The sequence below is a fragment of the Microcaecilia unicolor genome, chromosome 3 (genome assembly GCF_901765095.1).
Source record: "Microcaecilia unicolor chromosome 3, aMicUni1.1, whole genome shotgun sequence".
Taxonomy (NCBI): domain Eukaryota; kingdom Metazoa; phylum Chordata; class Amphibia; order Gymnophiona; family Siphonopidae; genus Microcaecilia; species Microcaecilia unicolor.
This window is the reverse complement of record NC_044033.1, coordinates 374,246,888-374,269,133: the sequence shown is the minus strand read 5'-3', so window position 1 is coordinate 374,269,133 and position 22,246 is coordinate 374,246,888. Positions and strand designations below refer to the sequence as shown.

The window sequence follows — 22,246 nt, the reverse complement described above, 5'->3', positions numbered from 1 at the left end:
AATATGTATGGCCTGGGCCTCCAGGATGGTATTTTTGAACAGCATCCACGCCTGTTGTACATTTTTACCCTCTCAGTTGCCCCCCTAATTTTTTTTTTACCGTTCTTCTCATTTTATCATAGTCTCCGTTTTTAAAGTTAAACGCTAACGTATTTGACTTTCTGTGTACAGTTACTTCAAGGTTGATGTCAAAACTGATCATACTATGGTCACTGTTATCAAGCGGCCCCAGTACCATAACGTCCCTCACCAGATCATGCGCTCCACTAAGGACCAAGTCTAGAATTTTTCCTTCTCTCGTCGGCTCCTGCACCAGTTGCTCCATAAAGCTGTCCTTGATTTCATCAAGGAATTGTATCTCTGTAGCGTGTCCCGATGTTACATTTACCCAGTCTATATTTGGATAATTGAAGTCACCCATTATTATCACATTGCCCATTTTGTTCGCGTCTCTGATTCTTTTATCATTTCTGTGTCTACCTGCTCATCCTGGCGAGGTGGACGGTAGTACACTCCTATCACCATTTTTTTCCCTTTTATACATGGAATTTCAACCCACAGTGATTCAAAGGTGTGATTTGTGTCCTGCTGAATTTGTAATCTATCTGAGTCAAGGCTCTCTTTAATATACAATGCTACTCCTCCACCAGTCCGGTCTACCCTATCATTACGATATACTTTGTACCCCGGTATGACAGTGTCCCACTGGTTATCCTCCTTCCACCAGGTCTCAGTAATGCCTATTATATCCAATTTAGTGCAATATATTCCAACTCTCCCATCTATTTCTTAGACTCCTAGCATTTGCATATAGACATTTCAGAGTATGTTTGTGTTCTTATTTGCATGATGCTTAGTACCTGAAACTATGCTGATTTGACATCTTTTGTCTGAATCTTATGTTGTATGTAGGGCACCTGGCCTACCACTGGTCTGGGTTGTGCAACTCACTATCCAGAAACCCTATCTTCCCTGTTGTGAGGTATCTTTGCAAGATACCTTTCCCGAACCATGCGCTTTGTGACGCGACTGTCCGCCTTCCCCCAATTTATAGTTTAAAAGGCTGCTTCTATCTCCTTTTTAAAATGCCGACGCCAGCAGGCCTGGTCCCATCCCTGGTTTAAGGTGGAGCCCATCCTTTCGGAATAGGCATCCCCCTTCCCCAGAATGTTGCCCTAGTTTCCTAACAAATCTAAAACCCTCCTCCTGCACCATCGTCCCATCCACGCATTGAGACTCTGGAGCTCTGCCTGTCCTCTTGGGCCCTGCCGTGGAACAGGTAGCCATTTCAGAAAATGCTACCCTAGAGGATCTGGATTTGAGCTTTCTACCTAAGAGCCTAAATTTGGCTTCCAGAACCTCTCTCCCACATTTTCCTATGTCATTGGTACCCACATGTACCAAGACAGCGGACTCCTCCCCCAGCACTATCTAAAATCCTATCTAGGTGACGCGTGAGGTCCGCCACCTTCGCACCAGGCAGGCAAGTCACCAGGCGATCCTCACGTCCACCAGCCACCCAATATGCCTAATGATCGAATCACCAACTACAACAGCTGTCCTAACCTTTCCCTCCCGGGCAGCACTTGGAGACATTACCTCAGTGCGAGAGGATAGTACATCCCATGGTGGGCAGGTCCTGGCTAAAGGAGTACTTCCTACTTCACCAGGGTGATTGCTCTCCTTCTAGGAGACCTCCCTCCTCCAAGGTAGCACAAGGGCTACTAGACTGGAGGTGGGACCTCTCTACAACATCCCTGTAGGCTCTCCTCTATGTACCTCTCTGTCTCCCTCAGCTCCACCAAGTCTGCTTACTCTAGCCTCAAGAGAACGGACATGTTCTCTAGAGCTAGGAGCTCTTTGCATCGGGCGCAAACATATGACATCTCACCACCTGGGAGATAATCATACCCATTTGTGACACTCAATGCCAAAAGACTGGATAGCACCCCTCCTCGCTGCTGGACCTGCTGACACTCCCATCTTAGTGTTTTTGAGTTTTCCAATATTTTAAAACTTGCCTACAGTATTAGGATATTAGGCCTAGTATAAAGCTGTCTTTACTTTATATAGTGTCATTGTATGATTTTAGTATTTCCTTTCTTAGATGGTAATGAAATGTATTTCTAAAACTCCTATAGAGCACTCCTTGCTTGTTACTACTAATTACAATAACTGACTATAAATGAGGAGTTGTTCCTCGGGGTGGGTGGGAATATAACTTAGATCCTGCAGTGGCTTGTTAGATTCTATCTGTTAATGACTGTGGCTACAAGGCTTTTAAAACTAAGTGGAAAAGGACTATGGAGATTAGCTGTTTTCTGTTAGCTGTTGAAATTTGCCTTTTTAGTTTGCCTAACCACTAAACCTACATTCCTCCTTTAAAACCCCAATCCTTTAAGTTTCCCAAAGCACAAGCAAAGTAGTGTTCACTTACCAGAGAAATGTCCTCTTCTCTCAGATCTACTGTGATGGTGGATTATGTATTTATTTGGTGGTTTATACTCAATATGACACTGAAATTTTAGTCTTATTCCTGTTCTCCAGCACATAATATATTGTTTTCATTACAGTATATATAAGACTTTATTAGACATGCAGAGGGCTATTTTATAAAAACCCATTTCTGCAGGAACACAATGAATCATTACCCCTGAAAATGATTTTATAAACCTATCCTTTCTGCATGCCGGAAAAGTTTGTATGAAGTGCCATTTTGTGTGTACTTTTACTGGTTGTAGAAGGAGGCGTTCTTTGGCGTGGGGTTGAAATGGGATTTGGAGCTACATGTATACTTTTGCATTTTTTAAATAATTTCAACTAAAGTACTCCCCCACCATTATACTTGCAGCCTTGTCCTGATAAATTTTCTAAGTGAAAATGTTTGCACTTATAAAAAATTATCCCAGTAAAATACCACTGACTTCAGTGTTGGAATAGGATGGAAGAAATGAATTGTGAAATGTTCAGAATGTGATGTCCTTGAGAACTAAGGACAAGAAGTAAAAAAAAAAAAAAAATGCTTACCCATAGTTTGACCTCTCAGCATCATTTAACTATGGTGTTTATCATATTCATGTAGTCTTTGCTACACGGAATTTTAAAAAATAATTTGTGTGCTCAGCAGTTCTGCTTTTACAAAGTGCGTGAATGCTACTTGTAACAGTCATTTGTACCCCTGTGGGCTGTCATGATTTTGATTCTATGTTTAGTTGTATTGCATTACTGTATGCAAATCTACATACTATTTGTGTATGAACTTATTTCTTCGCTCGGCTCACTGCTCTAAGTACTAGGTTACTACTTCAAGGCCAGCCAGTCTAATATGAGTGGTTGGTCTCCTTGGTTTCCACTATTGGTGACATTCCCTTCTCATTCATACAATTGCCTTTGCTTACAATATCTTCTCCCTCTATATTTAGCAGAACTCTGTACTCAACATATAACTGGAGTGCGTGTTTATCCCTAATATTAAAAACAAATGTTTTGTACCCTTTCTCTTTAGAGGTGGCTACTTTTTTTGTGTGTGCAGTCTTCAATCAAAGTATTAAAAAAAAAAAAAAAAAAGCTTTTTTTTCTGGTGTGAGTGCATACAGATACAATCCTACCAGGGTGTTATCGGGATACCTGACACTTAGCCTAAATACCAACAGAACTAGGTCTCTTGTGATCCCTCCTCTCTGTGCCCTTCTCCAACACCGCCAACTCCAGGCTCCGCTCATTCTGCCTCGCCTCACCCTATGCTTGGAACAACCTTCCTGAGCCCTTACGCCAAGCCCCTCCCTGCCCATCTTCAAGTCTTTGCTTAAAACCCACCTCTTCAATGCTGCATTCGGTACCTAACTCTTACCGTTCACTAAATCCAGACTGCCCCAATTTGACCGCCCCTATCGGACTGTCCTTTCACTTGTCTCTTAGATTGTAAGCTCCTTGAGCAGGGACCGTCCCTCTATGTTAAATTGTACAGCGCTGCGTAACCCTAGTAGCGCTTTAGAAATGTTAAGTAGTAGTAGTAGTGATACCAGCCCCAGTGAGTAAAGTGTCAGATGCAACTGCAAGTGTGTTCCCTCTTATCCTTAGATCCGAGCTTGCTGCACTCTAAATAATAGACAGAATCCCCCTTATAGTGACATAGAACCCAGAGCTGGAAAAATTAGGAAAAATCATAAAAGATCTGCAGCCTCTACTCCAGGAGGATAAATTACTGAAAGAGATATTCCCATCCCCACCAGTGCTGGCCTTCCGACAGCCACCCAACTTAAAACACAAGCTAATTAGAAGTAAGATTCCCAACACAGACTCAAAAAGAAAAGAATGTCACACATCCTTTCAATATGTCCAGCTGCAAACTATGCCAAAAGCATTTTGCAGGACCCCACAGTCATTCACAAAGGAAAAATATTCAACATTAAAGAATCTTTCACGTGCTCATCTTCCAATGTGATATATATCATTCAGTGTAAAAAATGCAACAAAGGCTGCTATATTGGAGAAACCAGTCAGATGCTAAAGAAGAGATTTAATTTACATAGACACCATATGAAAAATGTCACACCTGTGGGGTAGCACTTTACAAAACCAGAACACTGTACCAGTGACTTCATGGTAAGAATCTTAAAAGGGAACTTTAAAACAATACAGGAACGTAAGACCTTTGAAGTCAGAATGATTAAATATTTTGACACCCACCAGATAGGACTTAACAAAGATCTGAGTTTTCTAGCCCATTATAAACCATAAAATTGTACTGCTTTGAAAATCATACTGCTTTGTCACCCTCCTGTCTCCATGCATATCTCACCTGTCCACCCCCATCCTGTTAGTCTGTTACTGGAATGCTTTGATGTTTCACTTATATATACTGTCATCTACCAACATTTGCTTATTTCCGATCTGACGAAGAAGGGCAACCTTCGAAAGCTAATCCAGAAATATATTAAGTTATGTCCAATAAAAAAGGTATCATTTTATTTTATTTTCCTTGTTTTATTTCTATTGATTACCTAAATAATAGGAAGAACTAACTCCACAACCCAGTATTGTAAAAATAAGTGTGAATTTATTTACAAGAGCAGCAAAGAAAGCAAGAATAAAAACACAGGAAGTCTTACCATAGAAACAGCGTAAACGCCCATAAGTCCCTAACTAGACTCCTAAATAAAAGAGTCACTTTGAACCCATAGCAAGTATACAAAGGTACATAGCAAGCTATAACCTGATGCAGACCTCTAGGTGTTAGCGTGTTCCTCAGTCAGTCGGGTCCAACGCAGGTCTTCTTTGTTATGGGATGTCAATACAGCAGCCCTTGCATCAGATAAGAGCCCTTTTTTATACCAAAATCATGGGCTGCAACTGTGTTGAAGTTGTACATTCTTGCTTGGGGGTGACGCACACATGACTTTGTTTACCCCAAATATTGTGGCTTCAAAGGCCATCTGATTGTCCCACTGGCACCCTACTGAAGGAGTCACCTTGACAATAAGCTGAGGTTTGATAATGTGCGATTTGCCAGTCATAGCATCTCTCCAGCTGCAAGGGTAATTCCAAGAGTCCTTGGCTGTTCTGGCCATGACGTTGATGCTGATGACAACCTTTGTTATTCTAGCACATCAGGACCCTTGTCAGTCTTTGTTTGTATGCAAGGTCACAGCTTCAGCAAACAAGCACTGCCACGCTGGGAAAAGACCAAAGGTCCATCAAAGGTCCGACAGCGGCCAATCCAGGCCCCAAGAACCTGGCAAAAACCCAAAATTTAATAACGATCAATGGACTTTTCCTTCAGGAATCTGTCCAGACCCCCTTTAAACTCAGCAAGGCCAGCTGCCGTCACTACCTTCTCTGGCAATGAGTTCCAGAGTCTAACCACACGCTGAGTAAAGAAAACTTTCTTCAATTTGTTTTAAACCTACCACATTCTAATTTCATCTTGTGTCCCCTAGGCTTTGTATTGAAAGACGGGATTAACTTAGGTCTGCATTTCTGAAGTCAGGTTATTAATGCTGGACAGTGTCAGTATTATGATCTCATATACCTTTGCTATATGGGAACACATCGAGTGCAGTGCTTCATAATGCTTATTTTGCTCCTTCACTGGTCTAATCAATATCTGGAGGCATAGCACCTCATGGTGGACCAGCTGGACTGAAATGTGAGAAGAAAGATGAACCAATCACGGCCCTGGTCTAGACCTTATTTATAATTGACTCATTCTGAAAGGTGATATTTTAAGTGGTGTCAAAGTGAAATTTGTAGTTTGAAGAAGACAACAGGTGAGCTCTGGGCAGTGGCGTATCCAATCATCATTTGCTGAACAGGAAAAGCAACCTGGGGTAATTCATCCCAGTGACCACCAATGAGTACTTGTTCCTGCCTGCACAGGAAGCATTTTCAAAATTCAGGTGACTGACTGTACATTGTTCCTATTAAAATACTTCAGGCATAAAGGTCTTCCTATAGCAAGCTTTAAAAAAAATGATATTGCTTTGGTTCCATCATTACCATCAACAAATTCTAAGGCTAAGTGCTGTCCATAAACTAAAGGAAAACCCATGATGCTAGAAAGGGCCCTTTTACTAAAGGTGTTAGAATCTGGGCTTAGTGCATCTTAACGTGGAACTTTCCTGTGCACTAACCCTAGATTCAGTGTGGCACTTTTAAAGAATATTTTCCTTTTTTTTTTGTGCAGGCCATGTGCTAATGTTGCCCTTAGTTCATGGTACCTGTAAAAAGTTAATGGGGGACTACTTTCTGCCTCCTATTTAGGTATTAGCTGAATAATACTTATAGGCGCATTCCCCGCCCATGGCACACCCCTCCAAAAAAACATTTGCAGTTATGTGGAAAAGAGGAAATTACTGCAAAACATTTTAACACATTTTGCAGTAAGCATTTTCTTTTTTTTTTTCTTTTTTTCTTTATGAATTTTCATATTTACATTTATGCAATAACATAAATTATGGAATATAAAGAAAAAATAATCAAGAAATTAAATCATAATACAGGAAAATAGCACATATGTTTAGTCCACCATTATTGATCCAGAATCTAGGAAATATAGTTTTTAAATCTCAATTAAATTAATTGAAACAATTATAATCTATAGAGTAGAAGGAACATGAGTGAACACAGCCGAGGCTTAGCGCTAATGATCAAGGACTACTACAACATTGTTCTTTAGTAGAAATAAATTCTAACAATTTCCCTGGGTCAAAAAAATTAATTTGTGGAATTCAAAGAAACATTACATTTACACGGAAATTTGAGAAGAAAAGTCCCCCCCCCCCCCTAAATGAAGGACTCTTGCTTTTAGCAACAAAAATTCTTCTCTTCTTTTTTGTGTATCTCGTGAGAGATCAGGAAACATCTGTATTTTTGATCCCAGGAAAAGAGAGTTCATGTGGCGGAAATAAAGTCTGAATATATTATTTCGATCCGGTTCTAGATAAAACATGACCAACAATGTTGTTCTTTCTGTTATAATTTCCATGGAATTTTCAAGGAATTCAGTTAAATTTAAGTCAGGTTGAGGAGAAACAGGCAGTCTTGTTATTCCAGTACCAGTAATATGTTGGGTTTTAGTGATTGGTGGAAAACATTCAGGGGGGACACCCAGTACTTCCACAGTATACTTTTTTAACATTTCTAATGCTGGAGTGAGAGGAGACTTAGGAAAATTCAAAAAACGTAGGTTATTTCTCCTTATCTGATTCTCCAGATATTCAATCTTACGTTTTTGGAAGTTACTATCTTTTATTAGTGTTACTGTAGAAGATTTCACTGATTTTATATCATTATCAAAAACCTCAGTTTTGGTCGTCTGCTCTTCCACCTTGCCAAATAAATGATTTTGAGCCTATTTTAATTCCGCCACTTCCCCCCGCAAGGTACCTGATAATTGTTGTAGGCTTGTATTCAGTCCTTGGATCACTTCCCATAATGTTTCCATTGTAACAACCGCAGGTTTCGCCAATACTTCCAACCCTCACGGAGGGCCGCGCCAGATTCCCTCAGACACGTACACCGATTTACAGAACCTGCCTGGGGAGTTGTTTCATCACTGGCGACGACGTGGTACGGGGTCTACACTTATAGCAGCTGGACCCACTTCCGGTCTCAGCATGCTGTTGCCCGTCGCTGCCGCCGTTTCTCCGGGTTTTGGAGGTGCAGTTGTCGGGGGAGGACTTAATGACGCTCCCTCAGCGCTGTGGTCAAATGTATCTCCCAGACCCCTCGAGGCGTCCACTCGGGTTCCCGGCAGCTCGCATGCCCGATTCTCCAGGGTCATCTGTCGCGTGGGAGGAGGGTTCGCTCTGCCTGTGAGGTAGGCACATTGGGCTTCCCTTTCCTCTTTCCCCTTATGGGTCCGAGTACTCCCAAACGAAAGATTCCTATTAAGAGTCAGGACTGCTTCACACACGTCTGCTCTAGGCGCCATCTTGGATCAGATAGCTGCAGTGAGCATTTTCCTCGTGCATTAAGCACACAGAGCTTAGTCCCCTTTAGTAAAAGGGCCTCCTTTATTGCTAAGGCATCTGCTAATTAGACATCTTTGTTTTGAATGTGATGAGCTCTGCTCCTGCAAGAGTGTTTGTAAGCATATTATGACAACACAAAGATATTGGGGGGATTGAATACAGTGAGGGGAGTAATTTACTAATGGTTATCACACAGTATACATTATGAAGGTTTTCATTGTAGCTTACAATGCAATAAGTTTAATAAAGACACCTAAGTGTCTGTTTCCTTTGAAACACTTTGGACCTCTCTTTTAATAGGCTTTGTTGCATTGCTGAGCAGGAATTGCTAATGCAGTTTGGTATAAAGAGGCCCTTTATCATGTTAAAGCGGTCTTTATGCTTTGAAATGTATCTGAAAATGTACTCACATATAGAGACGTTACCCATAGAGCTAAAAATTCTTAGAGACACCCTATTCAAAGATTTAATGTTAGATAAATCTGAAAAACTAGCAGTTAAAAATTCTTGGCTCCATTGTCATCATTCATACTTGTAGATGTACCAACTTTTAATATCCTAATGACTCTTCCATTAATTTAAAAGAGCTTAATTTCAACTGGTCAGAGGCCAAGATGGGAAATGGAACATAAGTTTGAAGCCCAATGTCTTAGGTTAATGGAACTCAGTGAAGGCTCTGGTTCTAGAACGTTGGGCCAACATGCTGTGAAAGATTTACATCAAACACGTGGAATCTTCCCAAAGAATGCACTGTCAGTGTTTCAGTTGGAATCAGATGTTAAAATAGCTATATCTTAGGCAAACTTTCTTCTTATCTCTACGTATGTTCTAATTGGCTTTCCGGGGCCTAAAATTTTAGGCCCCAGAAACCCATTCTGTGCGGTCTACCATTTCATGCATAATGACCATAAATCTGAGTAAAGAGTTGGTCACACATTCCTGACCAGTGCACATGACCACATTAACTATTAATTTAGACTTTCTACTCTTTTTGAAGAAATTCACCCAGGCAGTGTATAAATGTAACTCAGATATAGGCAACAAATCATTACAACAATAAAATAGTTAAACAACAATATACAGTTAAAGCAAAGTGTGTTACTTACAATGTCAACACAATACACATTAAACACCTTATACACAGCAAAAGGGGTAAACAGAGGTGGAATATATAGACAGATAAATAGAGGAACAAGAGTTTAGATAGATGATAGGGTGACTAATTGTTGAAAAAAATTGCACTTGCAGTCAGAAAAGGTGCATGCATCTGATCTCGCTAGAGTACATGTAAGCAAGCCCTGCTGCAGTATGTGCAGCCAGTGTTAGTCCTGTGTGAGTGAATAGCTAGATGTAGTACCTCTTCCACTAAAGCTTTGGATAAGAGATAGGCTTTTACCTGCGGAGATAGTCTTACTTGGAATGCACTCCCCCAAAAGACCAGGTTACTCCTGAGAAGGCTTGCTGAAGAATGTCACATTGCATGATTTCCTTTGGATAAAGTGTGGTTAGGGATGCTTCTTGAGGGGAACTTAGAAACCTTGGAGGTACATAGAGGGGAGAGCCTGTCATTAGCCCTGTTGCTATCTCTATAGTCATACATCATCTGGTCCAGCGGTCTGCAAACCTCCCTATGACACTTTAGACAAGCATTGACTGCCACTGTTCTACAATCAAATCATTCCGCTTAGTGATAATTGTCCCTGTCCTATGACTTTATTGGTTATACCTCCATGGGCAGGCAGTGATTGGCTTGTTTTCCTCTCAGTGCGCTCTTTTCATTGTATAGGTAATTTTTGTCAGTATGCTATAGCTGATTACCTGGAACAGGGATCTTTAGTTTCTGGCCTTAATGGTATGGTGCTGCAAAGACCCTCTTCTGATTTAAATGTCTGCCCTTTTTTGTTACAGGGACTTTGATGGGAGTTGGTGACATTACTTCACAGCAGTTGGTAGAAAAGAAGGGTCTGAAAACTACAGCACAGTAAGAACGCTGAAGATGATGAGCATTGGGGTCTTTTTTGTGTAAGTTTTATCATTTTATTGTAATCTAGAATCATTCACAGCACTAATACTTTTCTTTGAATCTCTCATAGCATTATATCTAGTATTGTCCTCAGCAGGATACTTGTATTTAGGAATCCTTCCCTTCGTCCCCTACCAAGATAGATGAATCTCATTAATACCTCTTCATTACTTCTTTTTTAAATATGTATACACATTTATTATAATTTCCTTAGCATCAGCAGCAAATAAATCTAGCAACTAGTGGGTTGTGTCCATCTACCAGCAGGTGGAGATAGAGATCACTGACTTCATATTAATATTAATTTGCTCTCATGAGTATCATTATTAATATGAAAAAAAATCTGGTACTTGAATATGAATTGTGTTTGATAGACAAGAATATTTAAAAATGAAAAATTTGAGAATTGATTTAAAAATTGTTTAGTTTTGGAATAAAAAAGAGAGATTTTTATACCTGTGAGGAGCCCTATATAAAGTCTGTGAGAACAGTAGCAGTTTCAGACTAGGGTCTCAGGCTTTTCCTTGGCCATTTAACTTTTCATCTGATCTCATTTTTTGAGCATTTCCATTGAGTTTCCAATCCTATAATTGGGGTTCTGATAGAGTGGTCTTTATTATTTTCAGTATATCTGGTAACCTCGGGTCCCTCCCCCACCTAGGGCATCCCCCTGCCACTGTCTTTTCAGCTTGCCCTCTTCTCAGCAAAACAAAAATAAGCAAAAAACAAACCAAAGTGGTTCTGAGTGGAGTGGATTAAACCCTGCTTCTTGTGCTTTCTTATTTGTCTGAGACGTGTGGACCAAGAAAGCTAGCTGCTCCTTTGTTCCCTTAATATCTCGGTGGATTGAACTCCTGACGCCAGCCCAGCTAATCCCAAGATGGCTGGCACCAGGAGACCTACCTGGTCTTTTCCTGTGAATGAGGCTATTGAGGGAGCTCATACTTAGTGCAGTGGTTCCACGCCTGATGCTGGTCTATGGGTGGTGAAAGGCCATGTCTCGTCTGTATCTGATGCCCTAGGCTTACTTGGAAAAGTTGCAGCTTCCAGTGAGTGGGACACACTGGGTGGCAGCAGTGGAAGGGGTTATTTCTTTAAAAGATGTAGAAGACAGGAAGCTGGAGGTGTCACGGAAGCAGGCCTTCGAGGTCTTGGTGCTTTTCTTTCCAGGGCCTCCATCTGCAGCTCCTGTGCGGTGAGAGCTTGCGTCTTTTGGGGCTTAACATGTGGCTGACATGGCGTTGGTAGATGATCAGCCAGTGACTAATGTTCCCTCCTTAGAATCAGGCTTGGCTTATTTGGCGGACTCATACGATGTGCATTCATCTGCTAAGCAGATAGTATTGGCCGTGATGGATCGGCGGCTTTGTGGCTTTTGTCATTGGGTGGCAGACGAAGCTTCAAAACAGTGGCTTACTGAGCTCCCCTTCCAGGGTCATCTGTTGTTTGGTGAGGACCTAGAGAAGCTGGTCAAGGATTTGAGGGATTCCAAGATGCAACGGTTAACCTGAGGATCGAGAAAAACTGGCGTTCAGGGCAAGTACAGTACAGCCTCATTTTAAGGAGACTAAGAAGTATCGTCTGGGCTGGGGGCGGTGGTTCTGGTTCCCTCTTCAGATTTTCAGTGGTCCAGTTCCAGCAGTGCTCACCCTTTCGCAGTGACAAGTGGGGCTCTAGAGCTATGTCTAATCCTGAACCTCCAGTGAGGGCTGCCCAATGATGAGGCACGGTTTGCTGCTCATTTCAAGTTCGGCTGACCCTGTTCTTCAAGCAGTGGGCCAGGTTCTCGACATTGTTAGAGAAGGGTACAAATTAAAGTTCTCCTGTCTCATAGGAGATTTGTTTTCTTGGAATCCCCATCAGAGCGCCATCCAAGCAATTGGCGGTTCTCGCCACTCTGAGAGCCTTGCAGGACCTTGATGCTGTAGTGCCCGTTCCAACCGATTTATTTTGTGGTACCTAAAAAGGGAGGGTCTTACCAACCAGTTTTAGACCTCCAGCATATAACCAGTTTCTCAGCATCCAGCATTTTCGCATGGAAACTTTGTATTCTGTCCTGGCTGCATGCAGAAAGGGGGTTCCTCACAACCCTGGATCTCAAGGAGGCATATTCCCATTTGCCTGTGCACCAACGTTTTCTCCTCCGGTTTGCAGTGCTAGGCCACCACTTCCAATTCCATGTCCTCCCCTTAAGCCTGGCGAGTGGCACCTCATACATTTTCCAACGATCATGGTGATAGTGGCGGCGTTCCTCCCAAAGGAGGGGATTCGAGTTCACACTGTAACAGACGACTGGCTGTTTCAGGTGTCCTTGGAGCGTGAAAGCCGGATGCCACTGCCAGGGTGGTGGACTTGTTGCAGTCTCTCGGTTGGATCGTCAGTTTGCCAAGAGCCATCTGCCTTCCCTTCCAGAAACTGGAATGTCTGGGGGGTGAGGTTTGATAGGCCCAGGGCAGAGTGTTTCTTGCTACCTTCTTGGGATTGCAAGCTGCAGGGTCAGATTCAGGCTCTGCTCAGGATGCCATGCCCACAGATGTGGGACTACATGTAGGTCCTGGGGTCCATGACAGTGGCCATAGATGTAGTTCCCTGGCAAGTGTGCACATGCACCTGTTACAGATCTCCCTCCTGAATCTTTGGTTGCCTGTATCAGAGGAGAGGTGAGGCTTTGTTTGACACCACAGGCTTGGCACATCATGCAGTGATGGGTTCAGGAGAGCAATTTGAAGAAGTTGATGCCTTTGGCGTCTCCACAGTGGATACTGGTAGTGACGGACACCAGCCTGGCAGGCTGTGGGGGCATATTGCCTGCAATGCAGTGCTCAGGGCCATTGGTCCACGGTAGCGGTGGCAGTGGGTCCATCAATCACTTGGGAAGCTCCAGGTGTTGGAGGCATCCTGGGCCTGATTCAGGGCAAGCCAGTATGGGTGCTCTCTGACAACACGAAGGCAGTCACATATATCAATCGACATGGAGGCACATGCATCGCTTCTCTGGCAGCGGAGGCGTGCCTTCTCTGTGCATGGGCGGAGAGTCCACCTGCTGCTTCTCAGACTTCCTCAGCAGGATGTCATTTGATCCTGTGGAATGGAGTTGTCCCCGATGGTGTTCCTCTGCATCATGGAACGATGGGGCATGCCGGCAATGGACCTGATGCTAACCTGGGCTAATGCCAAGGTGTTGGTGATTTTTCAGCAGAGGCTGGGAGCTCGGGTCTGAAGGGCTGGATGTGCTGCTGGTGGGGCCCAGAAGAGGTCTGGCCACTTCTAAGGTGACCGTGGCATGTTGGATCAAGGAGGCAATTGTGTCCGCATACGTGCTGGCAGTCATCAGATCCTGGGAGCATTGCAGGCACATTCTACATGAGCTGTGGTGACCCTGGGTGAATCGAGGGTTTTTTTTCCTTGGAGAGACATCTGTCGGGGGCGGCATTTGGGCCTCTGCATTCTTTCTGTAAGCATTATCATTTGGACGTGATGGTGTTCAATGAGACTCGTTTTGGTGTAGCGGTGCTTGTCGATCCGCACCCCTCCACCTCTTTAGAGACTGCTTTGCTATATTCCACTAGTTGATGCTTTGCTACATCCCACTAGTTGCTGGATTAATCGCTGCTGAATGCTAAGGAAGGGAAAATTATCTTACCTCATATTTTCTTTCCTTAGTTGCAGCAGATGAATCCAGCATCCTTTCTTCTGTGCTGTGTTTCTTTTCTTGTTCTACAACTTGAGGACAACTATGAACCACAAGAAGACAAATCCAACAGAAGAAAAAAAAAAGAAGAAGAAAGAGATCTATTTCATAGCATAGAACACCAGCCAGCTGCATGGGCGGTTGTCTGTCGCATTCAGCCTTGGTTTCTAGAGGCCAGGGCATATTTGCTGTGACTGGAACAGGAGGACTGCAGCATGACTTGAGGACCGACCAGGGAACCGTTGATGCCTGTTTCGGTGACTGCTTTGATAGATAAGACATACTGACTTTCTGATGAGCTATCCGTCCCATATCACTATTTTGAAGTCGGTGATCTCTATCTCCACCTGCTGGTAGACGACAAAATCCACTAGCACTGGATTCATCTGCTGCGGATAAAGGAAAGAAAATTATCAGGTAAAAACATACTTCTTCCCATTCAATAACAACACAGATACCACCAGAAAATTACAACACTGACTCAAACATGTTCTCAGCAGCCATCCTGACCATATTGAATCAAGTCCAGTGATACTATGAGGTGTAGTTTCAAAGCACGTAGACTTAACAAAGTTCCATAGGGTTACTATGAATTTGTAAGTCTAAGTGCTTTGAAAATGAGCCCCTATGTTACTTTTTATGTTTCTACTAAAGATAAGCATCTTCAGTCACATAAGTAAGTACATTTACTGTACATCATCCTAAATAGAAAACATCCAGACCGTCCCCCAGCTTTTGCTGCCATGCCCACAGACGCTGATCTTTGTCCTCAGCAATGTTCAGGAATCTTCTTTGTCTTTAATTATACCTTTTTGCCAAATAGTTTGCCTTGTTAGTATTCCTGGTCAAGTTTTCTGCAGTATATCAAGTTTTATTTATTTTTTAACATCTGACTTACCAGTGCCACATTTTTTTCAGATTTATTGTACCAACACCCACATAGTCAAATGTATTTCTTCTTCAAATTGTCTTCAGACAGCAGGAACATTGATTTTACGTCAGTTGTTCTCACCATACTGATTATTATCAGCAACTTCAAGTTCACTCCCAAAAGATGTCTATTACCACTCATGCAGAGGTTTACTATAAATGTCAGACAAGGAACTGTGACGCTGCAAGCTCTATGTTAAGGTATTGTCTAGAGTGGTCAGAGCCTAAAAGGATGCACTTTGAGCCTTCGTTGCTTGTAGCTTAAGTGTTGCTCCTTTGAAGACCCAGCACGGAGCCAAACACAACACTGGTGACTAGTGGGGCTCATTTTCGAAAGAGAAGTGCGCCCATCTTTCGACACAAATCGGAGATGGGCGTCCTTCTCACAGGGTCGCCCAAATCATCATAATCGAAAGCCAATTTTGGGCGCCCTCAACTGCTTTCCATTGCGGGGACAACCAAAGTTCCCAGGGGTGTGTCGGAAGCATAGCGAAGGCGGGACTGGGGCATGCTTAACACATGGGCATCCTCGGCCGATAATGGAAAAAAGAAGGGCGTCCCTGACGAGCGCTTGGCCGACTTTACTTGGTCCATTTTTTCTTGTGACCAAGCCTCAAGAAGGTGCCCGAACTGACCAGATGACCACCGGAGGGGAATCAGGGATGACCTCACCTACTCCCCCAGTGGTCACCAACCCCCTCCCACCCTAAAAAAAAAAAATTTTTTTTTAATATTTTTGCCAGCCTCAAATGTCATACCCAGCTCCATGACAGCAGTATGCAGGTACCTGGAGCAGTTTTAGTGGGTGCAGTGCACTTCAGGCAGGCGGATCCAGGCTCATCCCCACCCCCCTACCTGTTACACTTGTGATGGTAAATGTGAGCCCTTCAAAACCCACCAGAAACCCACTGTACCCACATGTAGGTGCCCCCCTCTACCCCCTTAGGGCTATGATAGTGACATACAGTTGTGGGAAGTGGGTTTTGGGGGCCTGAGCACCCAAAGTAAGGGAGCTGTGCACCTGGGAGCAATTTCTGAAGTCCACTGCAGTGCCTCCTAGAGTGCCCGGTTGGTGTCCTCGCATGTGAGGGGGACCAGTGCACTACGAATGCTGACTCCTCCCACGACCAAATGGCTTGGATTTGGTCGTTTCTGAGATGGGCGTCATCGGTTTCCATTATCGCCGAAACCGGGGACGACCATCTCTAAGGTTGACCTAAATGGGGAGATTTGAGTGTCCCTGACCGTATTATCGAAACGAAAGATGGCTGCCCATCTTGTTTCGATAATACGGGTTTCCCTGCACCTTCGTCGGGATGTCCGAGGACGTCCTCATGAAAACTTGGGCCCCCCCCCCCCCCCCCCCCCGTTCAATTGTGCCGCTGTAGGCCTTGCCAAAGATAGACTCGATTTCTTAATTTTCTCAGCCTAAAGGTAGGTCTAAGAACAATTTTTTAAAAATTCACTGTTCGGTGTAAATCGAAACCGGGCTTTGAAGATGGAAAATAAATTGAATCGAGTCTTTGCCAAACCTCAAGCCATTTTCAAGGCATAACTGAATAGGATGTTTGCCAAGGCATTCCCTCATCAATTCAATAGAGTTTAAATTCCAGCATTACGTGTTTCAACTCCACCAGATACACCAAGCAGTCTTCCCCCAAGCACCTCCCCTTTGGCACTAAGCATGTCTGTGCCAGCAACAGTTCACACTCTGTTCCTTAGTGCCTTTGGCACCAACAAGTCTCAAGTGAATTCAAAACTGTCATCTTCTGTCCCTTGAGCTGGAATCCTCAGGCCCACCAACCTGAGTGTTAAGTCACTGCAGTGTTCAGCTTTGGGTTTAGTACGGTTGCAGACCTTCTAAAAATATGGTTCTAAAAGGAGTTTACGGGATCCTAGGCTCTACTTATTTCCACTCTTAGAAGTCTGATTTCTAAAGGGACTAGCCTTCTCAAATACCTAGAGACCTCTAAAGAGCTGCTGCCACTGCCCATCCATCTTCTCTTTTAGGTTTTATGGAAGATGTTGCTGGAGACCCATGCACTGCACTTCTGCTGTCTAAACACTGTATAAATTGCCTTTCTTCTCAACAGGAAGGATTTTATAAGCCCCGGTGGCCACACCATTGTATGGGTGAATCCACTCCAAAAAAGGCTAAGAGATCAGATGTCCTCTGCAAAATTTCCAGACTCTAGACATGTAAGGGAGAAAGCATTACTAGAACTTGAATTAGCTTTGGTTATAGAAAGCGGTGTATAAATGATATTAATAAAAATAGTGTTATATTTGTACTGTCACTGTTTTGGCCGTGCCTGTGCCCCCGTGTCCAGATTCACCTCTCCTCCTGGTGACCAGGCTCTGTGGCTGCGGCGGACTGCTTTTTCCCTGTTTCTCAAATCATGTTCCAGAGATTATTCCAGTCCTACTCTGATGTTCCTGTATTCAAGCCTCATTCCTGAGTAATTCAAACCTCACTCTGATGTTCTAGTATCCAAGCCTCAATCTTCAGTGTGTTTCAAGCCTCTTTCCTGAAGTCATGACATCATCAGTGAAGGCTCTCATGAGGAACGTGAGGACATTCAAACTTTGCCTTTGCAACTTCGAAGGTCTCCAGGTTTTCCTGTGTGCTTGTTTAGCACTTCTGCCTTGCTTGTTTGCTAGCGTGCTTTTTTAGCATGTCTGCCTTGCCTTGAGTTTTGCCTTGTTTGCCTTGTCTTCTGCCTTTGGTTCTTGTTTATGTGCTTGTGTGAGCTTGGTCTTGCCTTCTGCCCTTGTGTTTGTGTGGGTTCCAGTGCAGCCTTGCTGCTGGTGTGTGTTCAGCCTTCTTGTGTTTGTTCTTCTCTTGTTAGGCCTCTGCCTGTGTGTACATGCCTCCTCCTTTGCCTTCTGCTGTTGTGCTTGGGTTCCATTTCGGCCCGTATAAGAGGTCTCTTGTGTGCACTGCACGGATTCCAGTTCAGCCTTCCAGTTTGAGTGTCTTTTTTCTATCTTGACTTGGCTCTGTCCCTTTGTACCTTGTTCCTGCCTAGCCAAGCTCTGCCTCTGTGTACCTTGTTCTGGCCTAGCCAAGCTCTGCTTTTGTATACCCTGTTCCGGCCTAGCCAAGCTCTGCCCCTGTGTACCCTGTTCCGGCCTAGCCAAGCTCTGCTCCTGTGTACCCTGTTCCGGCCTAGCCAAGCTCTGCTCCTGTGTACCCCTGTTCCAGCCTAGCCCAGCTCTTCTCCTTTGTACCCTGTTACTGCCTAGCCAATAGCTATTTCTTTGTATTTGCCTGTGTGCTTATTGCACTTCTTGTCTGTCTGCCCAAGGTATAGTGATGCACAGACTCTCATTGCTGCGTGTCTCTGACCTGGATCATTCTATCCAGCAGCGAATGGTGGATGTTCCTTGCCGGGGGGATAACCTTTTTGGTGAAAAAGTAGAGGATCTTGTTGATCAGATCAAGAAGCGTAATGATGCTATGGATTCTGTCTCCCACCGGTGCCTTCTGCTACTGCCTCCTCGTCTAGGAGGTATTTTGGGGGGAAGAGGAGTGCTCCCTATTCCTATCCTAGGCGTAGGTACACTCCTGCTTCTCGACAGCCTGCCCAGGCTCAGCCCCAGCGCGCTCGTTCTTGTCAACAGCGTGCATCTAAGGCCCATACTGCTCCCCAGCAAAAGCAAGGGACGGGCTTTTGACTGGCTCCAGTTAAGTATAGCCTCAATAAAAGTGTCCATACTGGACGATTTGCCGGTTGGAGGGAGGTTGATATTTTTTCACCAAAGGTGGCCTCTTATAACCTTCGACTGGTGGGTTCTTCAAATAGTCCGGTTAGGATACACCCTCAATCTGGAATCCAAAGCTCCAAATTGCCCACCAGGAGCTCATTCATACAGTTCCGAGCACAAACAGGTACTTGCAGAGGAACTCTCCACCCTTCTAAAGGCTCAAGCGGTCGAACCTGTTCCACCAGGGGAAGAAGGGCTGGGATTCTATTCCAGGTATTTCCTTGTGCAGAAAAAGACAGGGGGATGCGTCCCATCCTAGACCTAAGGGGCCTGAACAAATTTCTGGTTCGAGAAAAGTTCAGGATGGTTTCCCTGGGCACCCTTCTTCCCATGATTCAGTAGAATGATTGGCTGTGCTCTCTGGACTTAAAGGATGCTTACACACATATCTCGATACTTCCAGCTCACAGGAAGTATCTTCGATTTTGGCTCGGAACTCAGCACTTTCATTACCGTGTATTGCCTTTTGGTCTGGCGTCTGCGCCCAGAGTGTTTACAAAGTGTCTGGCGGTAGTAGCAGCGTTGCTAAGCAAACTGGGAGTGCATGTGTTCCCTTATCTTGACGATTGGCTGGTGAAAACCACCTCGGAGGCAGGTGCTCTACAGTCCATGTGAATGACTATTCAGGTGCTAGAGCTACTGGGTTTCGTGATCAATTACTCCAAGTCCCATCTCACCCCAGTACAGGTTGGAATTCATTGGGGCTCTGTTGAGCACAAAGACAGCTCAAGCTTATCTTCCCGACGCAAGGACAGACAACCTGTCCTGTCCCTGGTGTCCATGGTTTGAGCGTCTCAACAGATCACGGCTCGGCAGATGTTGAGACTCCAGGAGCACATGGCCTCCACAGTTCATGTAACTCCCATGGCACTTCTACATATGAGATCAGCTCAATGGACCCTAGCTTCCCAGTGGTATTGAGCTGCGGGGGATCTAGAGGATGTAATCCAACTGCCCACCGACTTTCAGAATTCCCTTCAGTGGTGGATGATTCGATCCAATTTGACCTTGGGACGTCCATTCCAAATTCCTCAGCCACAAAAAGTGCTGACGACGGATGCATCTCTCCTGGGGTGGGGAGCTCATGTAGATGGGCTTCACACTCAAGGAGCTTGGTCCTTTCAGGGAAAAGGTCTTCAGATCAACCTCCTGGAACTGCGAGAGATCGGCTGTCCAACAAAATCATTTTAATTCATACAGACAATCAGGTTGCTATGTATTACACCAACAAGCAGGGGGGCACCGGATCTCGCCCTCTGTGTCAGGAAGCCGTCCAGGTGTGGCTTTGGGCGTATCGTCACGGCATGTTTCTGCAAGCCACTTATCTGGCAGGCGTAAACAACAGTTTGGCCGACAGACTGAGCAGGATAATGCAACCTCACGAGTGGTCACTGAACATGGAAGTAGCCCACAAGATCTTCCAAGCGTGGGACACTCCCTCGGTGGATCTTTTTGCCACTCAGATCAATCACAAGGTCCCTCAGTGCTGTTCCAGACTTCAGGCCCACGACAGACTAGCGTCAGATGCTTTTCTCCTACATTGGGGAACAGGCCTTCTGTATGCATATCCTCCCATACCTCTAATAGGGAAGACTTTGCTCAAACTCAAGCAAGACTGCGGAACCATGATTCTGATTGCGCCCTCTTGGCCCTGTCAGATTTGGTTCCCTCTTCTTCTGGAGTTGTCCTCCAAAAAACCGTGGAGATTGGACTGTTTTCCGAGCCTATCACCCAGAACGAGGGGTCACTTCTACATCCCAGCCTCCAGTCTCTGGCTCTCACAGCCTGGATGTTGAGAGCTTAGAAATTGCCTCCTTAGATCTTTCAGAGCATGTCTCCCAAGTGTTACTCTTTCAAATGGAGGAGGTTTGCCGTCTGATGTGACAGCAAGGCCCTAGATCCTTTTTCTTGTCCTACATGGACCCTGCTTGAATACCTTCTACACTTATCAGAGTCAGGTCTCAAGACCAACTCCGTAAGAGTTCACCTTAGTGCGATTAGTGCTTATCATCACCGTGTAGAGGGTGAGCCTATCTCTGGACAGCCTTTAGTAGTTCGCCTATCTCTGGACAGCCTTTAGTAGTTCGCTACATGAGAGGTTTGCTTTTGTCAAAGCACCCAGTCAAACCTCCACCAGTGTCATGGGATCTCAACGTGGTTCTCACCCAGCTGATGAAAGATCCTTTTGAGCCACTGAATTCCTGCCATATGAAGTACTTGACCTTGGAAGGTCATTTTCTTGGTGGCTGTTACTTCAGCTCGTAGGGTCAGTGAGCTTCAGGCCTTAGTAGTGCATGCACCTTATATTAAGTTTCATCACAACAGAGTAAGGATACACCCTCAATCAGAACAGAGTAGTCCTCTGCACTCACCCTAAGTTCCTGCCAAAGTTGGTGTCGGAGTTCCATCTGAACCAGTCAATTGTCTTGCCAACATTTTTTCCCCGTCCTCGTACCTGCCCTGGCGAAAGCAGTTTGCATACCTTGGACTGCAAGAGAGCCTTTTACGTGGAGCGGACAAAGCCCTTCAGACAGTCCGCCCAGCTGTTTGTTTCTTTCGACCCCAACAGGAGGGGAGTCCCCATCGGAAAATGTACAATCTCCAATTGGCTAGCAGATTGCATTTCCTTCACTTATGCCCAGGCTGAGTTTACTCTAGAGGGCCATGTCACGGCTCATAATGTAAGAGCCATGGCTTCGTCAGTGGCCCACTTAAATTCAGCCTCCATTGAAGAAATTTGCAAGGCTGCAACGTGGTCATCAGTCCACACAGTCACATCTCACTACTGCCTTCAGGACACCCGACGCGACAGTCGGTGCTGCAGAATCTGTTTGGGTTTTAGAATCCAACTCCATCCCCCTAGACCCATTTTTGTTCTGTTCCAGGCTGCATTCTCAGTTAGTTATTTATGGTTTCAGGTCAATCTATGTTATGTCCTCGCCGTTGTGAGGCCCAATTGACCAATATTCATTGTTTTGAGTGAGCCTGGTTGCTAGGGATACCCCACATGTGAGAACAAGCAGCCTGCTTGTTCTTAGAGAAAGCGAAAATACTTACCTGTAGCAGGTATTCTCCGAAGACAGCAGGCTGATTGTTCTCACAAGCCTGCCCACCTCCCCTTTGGAGTTGTTGTTTGTTTATATGCTTTTTGATTAAACTGAGGAGGCATGTTCATGCGATGGGCAGGAAGTCATGCGCGGTTCGTGCGCCACAAGGCTTTGGCAAAACTTTTTATTTTTACTGGTGAAAATTTGCCGTTTCCTGGGCCGACGTGGACATCGACCCACATGTGAGAACAATCAGCCTGCTGTCCTCGAAGAATACCTGCTACAGGTAAGTATCTTCGCTTTACCTTGAGCT

The 22,246-nt window shown here is 44.5% G+C and overlaps 1 protein-coding gene across 1 annotated transcript in view; it reads left to right on the top strand.

The window, feature by feature from the left end:
• MPV17 (mitochondrial inner membrane protein MPV17) overlaps positions 1-22,246 on the top strand; it is a 146,088-nt gene that overhangs the window by 74,828 nt on the left and 49,014 nt on the right. The window contains 2 exon segments of the mRNA XM_030198599.1: positions 10,383-10,439; positions 10,442-10,500. Coding sequence (XP_030054459.1) covers positions 10,383-10,439; positions 10,442-10,500 — 116 coding nt within the window.